General features: G+C 33.9%; 1 protein-coding gene across 3 annotated transcripts in view; it reads right to left on the bottom strand.

The window, feature by feature from the left end:
• aus (argus) overlaps positions 1–5,777 on the bottom strand; it is a 137,618-nt gene extending 131,841 nt beyond the window's left edge. For all 3 annotated transcript variants that reach the window (XM_075296766.1, XM_075296758.1, XM_075296750.1), the window contains exon 1: positions 3,870–5,777. In XM_075296766.1, the coding sequence (XP_075152881.1) occupies positions 3,870–3,923 (54 nt within the window). In that variant the 5' untranslated portion in view covers positions 3,924–5,777. The remainder of the gene's footprint in view (positions 1–3,869) is intronic.
• Positions 5,778–6,000: the final 223 nt, after the last annotated feature.

The following is a 6,000-nucleotide window of genomic DNA, read 5'->3' on the forward strand; positions in this document are numbered from 1 at the left end:
CATATGATAATATGACTGAATACTAAATGAGCCCCAAAATAAATAGCTTCCACTGTGTCTAACATGCCCTACTATGTTGGATTGAGAGAACTAAGGATGTGTTGTTTTACTCTTACAAATTATTTGTTCTGCAATAAAAAAGGATTTTGAAAATACAAAGTTAGGCCCCACTATTGTATTTTAATACAGTGGCATTTTTAGTTTTCGTTTGATAATCAATTGTAACTATCTCTCTGTTTTACAATCCTGCTGAAATAGTGCTCCATTTTGTGCTGGATGTACACATTTCTAGTATTTACGAAAGAAACGCTTATAATTTGTAACCTTGTAGGATATCATTGCACTGAAAAAAGAGTGAACCCACCAGGAAGAAAACTTTCGGTGAATTTTAGAAAATTTTGAATATTTGCAGAAAATTTTAACTAAACAGTATTACAAACGTTGGCATCACCGATGTCATAAAAATAAGTAAATATTTTTCGACAAATTCAAGAAAATTTATTAGACATAACTAAGTTTTTTCAATTGTTTTGTTTGTTTTGTAGTTTGAAGGAAAAACTTGGAGTTCAAAATTGCAAGAATATCTTTAGTGACATACGAAGTTCATGATGGACGCATTTCTGGTAAAATTTACAAATTTAAAGAAATTCTGAACTATTTTGTGGAAGACACGAATTTAGTTAATCTTTATGCTTCATTTGAGTATTTTTTTTCCTCTGTTTTAGTTAATTCAACTAACGTACACAAAAAAATTTTAGAGTAAAGGAAACTTTCTCCAAACATAATAATTCCATGAACTAAAATAAAGTTAAATTGGCTTTAGTGAAATAGAGGGTTCACTTTTTTTTGGGTGTGGAATATAAAAATAGGTCAAAGGCATCCACAATGATATTCAGTTCAAGTCATCCTTTTACAATTTCTTATTGATCATTTAAATTTTTAATAAATTGTTTTGTTAAAAGAAAGAACATCGTCTTTCAAATGACATCAGTTATTAAACCTTTTGATGATATTCCACGCCAGTAAATGTCGATCAGTCAATTATGGGCAACATCAAAAGTCGAATTTGAATATCGATTTCGACTTTACTTTGGGGTCGTAGAATAAATTTAAACCCCTTTATTTTTTATTTTGATTTGTGAGGTTCAGAAATGGAACACCCAAGAGCAGTATGTACGGTGAAGATGGCTTAAGTGTGTCTACTGGACACAATTGGTGATCGAAATTCAAAAATGGCAATTTTAACTATGACGAGACGCCTCGAAACAAACGACCTTCAGAATTCGACGAAGACCTGTTGGAGAAAGATGATCGTCAACAACCAAAAAATTAACCTTAAGGCAATGACAATATTTCGCCAACTTCAATCATTTGAATTTTAGTGAAATATTGTTACGACCCATTACTCGCTATTCTCGAAAGACCCCGAAATGAGTTTTGAATCACTGATTGATGAAAAAATTACTAGTTTGGAATGGGTGTTTGTAGACATAAGAATGAGGATTAACCACCTCCCAAATGTTTTTTCAACTAAATAGATGTAAAAGTATATCAAAGTCTTTGATTTTTTCAGCCGGTTTTTCTTACTTTATCTGGCAGGACAATAGCATACACTCATCAATCCTTGAAGATGCTTTAGTTTCCATAATAAGACACATCCGTTTTACTCAACGCTCTTTGTATAGCACTTAAACCAAATCAAAAATCTATTTTTAGTGTTTAAAAAAGTTGGGGAGTTGACCAAGAGTACATTCGAGCCATTCACAAAAAGTAACACTCACTAACAATTACTCACCCACTGAGTGTATGACTTTTTTAATTCTAAAGCTTTTGGTAAGTGTTATTTATTTATGAGCTACAATTTTTGGTTAACCAATACAACAATTCCGTTGAATAAGAATGAATTTTGTCTTGTGTGCATGGTCAAAAAGATCAGCATTTACGTCTTCATTATTGCTCTCATGAACATTTAAAGAACTATTCTATAATGTTTTGTTAAATAACTACAGATTTCATATTACACGCACAGAAAAACCATGTTTGGACATGGTTGCCACATCTATTTAATGCTTATCTAGAGCATGTAATTGCCGCGAAACCCATGTATTTTGTCTTTGTAAAAATAGTTTTCGAGCGGAGAAAAATGTATGGTGGCAATAAGCATTTGAATGGCTCTCAAATACCGCAAACATGTTCTATCATTTAAATGATAGAATTTGAGACCATTAAATCATGTACCTGACCATTCAATTTTTTTTTACTTTTTTACAGGGAAAAAAGTATTTTTATAGGTTAAGTATAGACATGTCTAGAACCATTACATGACCATAAAGACCATTTACATTTTTTTCGTGACCATTTAACATGTTTGTAGCGAAAAGAATTTTATAAAAACATTGAGCAGGTACACACGATTTTCATTTTGCGCGTCAGTCGTGTGTTGATTGTTTCTTGGAATGGACGGAGAATACGGATTTACTGTGTTTTGTGTTAATTTATTTATTTAGAAGTGACACGTGGTTTTATATGAACACAAAAAAGGAAAGTGTAACTGAAAAAATTTACCTGTTTTTTGTCCTGCATTTTGCTATATGGTATCATTTATTTTTATTTGCAGTTACATGATGTCTGCGTTTGTACATTTGATGTGCACGATGTAAATATGGAATAATTACTTGTTGTTGAAATTGAAATAAAATAGAGTGTTTAAAAATATATTATGTTTGCTTGAACGGCATTATAAATACAAATAAACAATGAATTGGTTTATAAATAAATAAAAACAAACAAATAAAGTTAATTTTGTGTTTTCTTTTCTCAAGTGGCGTCCTTTTTTCGACGATGAAAAAAGTCTTTTCAAAAGATCAAAACATTTTAGGTTGTGACCATGTTCTTTAACTAGGAGAAAAACATTTTCAATGAATACCATAACATTTTAAATCGTGACCATTGTCTTTTCATTCAAACAAAATTATTTTTATCAATATAATAACATTTTAGATGAGGACAATTACATTTTTCTTAGAACCATGTTCACTGAGCCAACATGGTTGCAGGTTAAAATGTTACATGGTCGCCGCAAAAATAGCTCCTATCATATTATTTTGCTCTTCGAATATGATTGTGACAATCATGTTTCTTCTCTGCGTGTACTTATGAAAAATATAATTGGCTTAATGAAAAAGTTACGTTACAATTTAAAGCTTCTTCGCTCATTGTCCCCAACATTTTCTTTGTGTACAAAAACGGTTTGTTGGGTTCAATTACTCCAATAAATTTCTAACAGAAATTGTTTCAATCACTGAGGCGAATTAAAATATTAACCCAAGTGGATGGATTTTTGTCCAAGGAGAGCAAACCAATTATGTTTCCATTTCAATGATAAAGTAATAAGCGTAGAATGGCCTCTGGTGAGAGGGCTTAGCCCACTACAGAAAAATTTAACGTGTAGAATAAACCAATATTTCGTAGAATTTCACATCATCGTTATTGAGAACCAACATTTCAATTGTTGGCTCAAATTTTTATAACGGACTGCTGGACGCCTAGCTCTAATGACAAATGTATTCAAAATATTGCCAACATTACTGAAAGAAGATACACTAAATGTCAAAAGCTTCTTGCTGAATTATGAATCTATAATCCTTCATATGCAAAGTGTTTTGAATGAACTTGATACAAAAAAACGAATATTTTTTAAAGGGAAATAATTTCCCTTCATTATCACACACAAATCCGTTAAAAAAATTAACGAATATTGGCCAACTGATATATCTTTCATTTATAGGAATTGGAAAGTGAATTTAAAAAAAAACGCTTTGCAACACTGATATCGCTACGAAATCATAGGGTGGGTAAGGTATACTTACTCGTTGATATTGTTCCATTCTCAGGGAGTGCTGCTGATGATGCTGCTCCTTCATAATTGCTGATGAATGGCAGAATACAATGGGGAAACTATGGAATTATTAAATATGAAAGAATTCCTCTTGTGGTCACTGATGATGAAGATGACTTCGATATTTTTGCCACCGAACATGGATACTAATTTTCGCAAAAAGTCCTTTCCGTACTCAAGCACAAAAAAAACACCATACACAATGGCCGCCTGGCAGTTATGACAATAGCAGCAGCAATAACAAAGGTGTCGTTTTCAACCGAGACGAATCCGCGGACGGGATCGGTTGGGTTGGTCGGTCGATTGGTTTGTTACAATTTCGAAATTCGGCAACTTTCTTTGGATTCTTTTTTTTTGCAGTGGCAGCAGTAGCCAAGCAGTGTGGCAGACAAAAAGCAAGGTGTTTCCTTTCGAATGTGGCTACGAATGTTGGCAAGCTTGCGTTGCCGATTATTTGCTGCTAATGACAACGTCAATGTTAATATGTTGACGATACTAGACCAACAACGGCGACGGCGGCAATGTTGGCTTTTCGTTTGCTGATTATCTATGAAGAAATACGCACGCGACGCTCTCTCTCTCTAGTTTTGCACCTCTCTTTGTATTTTCCGTCTACGCCACTCTTCTAGAGAGACAAAATTATTATTCTCTGTATTTTTGAGAGATTTGTTTTCATGCGAGATTTCACTGTGACTCTCCCTCTCTCGCTCTTTGGATTTTAAGCGGTGTGTTTGTTTGTTGTTAGTTTGAAGTACAACGAAGCCCGAAACCACAGAAATACTTAAAAGGCCCCGCGTTCCTCGTTGCTTTTTGTGTTCTTGTTGTTATTGCTGCTACTGCCACCACTGATACCACTATTGCTGCTGCGGCTGCTGCTTTTGCTTTTGCTCTCAATTCAACTTCAATCCAATTAAACCGTGACATGAGAATTGTTTCATTTGTATGAGTAGTAAAATGGGTTTAGATACAATTCAAAGATATCGAAGATACAACAAAAATTTTTCTTTCTTTCACAACTTTCAAACTAGAGATTCAGATTAGAATTTCTTAACTTGGTTGTAGCGCGTTGCACAGAACTGTAGCTGGACCTTTTGGACCATGCAATATTATCACAACAATTATTCTTTTTGTTTTGTTTTGTTTGTTTTTTTTTTTTTCGAATTAAGGTTTATTTTACAAAATTTCGGGGTTTCGTTTCGTTTCGTCGCTGAAAGAGGAAGAATCCCGTACGTTATGCTTAGTTTTCTCTTTGTGATGGCTGGAGCTAGGTTATAGGGAGGGCAGCAGAGCACACCGGGGGTTTTTTAAGGGTACACAAAATTTTGCATTTATTTATTTTTTCACACTCGCGTTCAAAGTCGTACACAGCCACACATACACACGGTTATAATAGCACTTCATACATTCACACACACGGCGGGTCGGTCGGAAAAAGTTTCGATGAAGATTTTCTTTAAAGGGAAAAAGGTTCTAAATTGCACTTTCGTGATAGAGGATATACATTGGAGAGGTCATCGATCTATTCGAATTATTTGGTAATTTGGTGCACACATTTACATATAGGATCTCCATCCAGAATAATTCCTAATCCCTGCCCTTTCAGACATTTCACACTTCTTCTTTTTTTTTCTTCTTATTGTCCTTCAGATGTTTAACAGTAGCCAAACTTATTTTTTGTTGTAGCTCAACGTATTGTTAATTGCACTATGTAATTTGTTCTTCCTTAACACTGGACAATCGTTGCAATCACTTTTTCTTATAGAAAATATTTTTTGTAGTGCTTTTACTTTTTGTTGGGGTTTTTCTTGATATTTCTCACATATATTTCTTCTATTTGTGAAAAATATTTAAGCGTTCGGCACGGGTTCCATGTGTTAATGTTAAATGTTTAAATGTATCTGAGTATCTGATTGAGTGGCAAATTTGCCTTAGCCTCTAAAGCATAGTGGCAGTTGATAGATGACACTGACGTCGACGTCATGATGCTCTCTTTAGTTTCGAAACTCTCGTACTCTCAAGAGTACTCAGTTCGTTATGGTGGTAGTGGAGCAGTACTAGACGAATTGTTTAACTTCAACATCTGTCAGATACTTTTCGCTTTG

The sequence above is a fragment of the Haematobia irritans genome, chromosome 1 (assembly GCF_050003625.1).
Source record: "Haematobia irritans isolate KBUSLIRL chromosome 1, ASM5000362v1, whole genome shotgun sequence".
NCBI lineage: Eukaryota > Metazoa > Arthropoda > Insecta > Diptera > Muscidae > Haematobia > Haematobia irritans.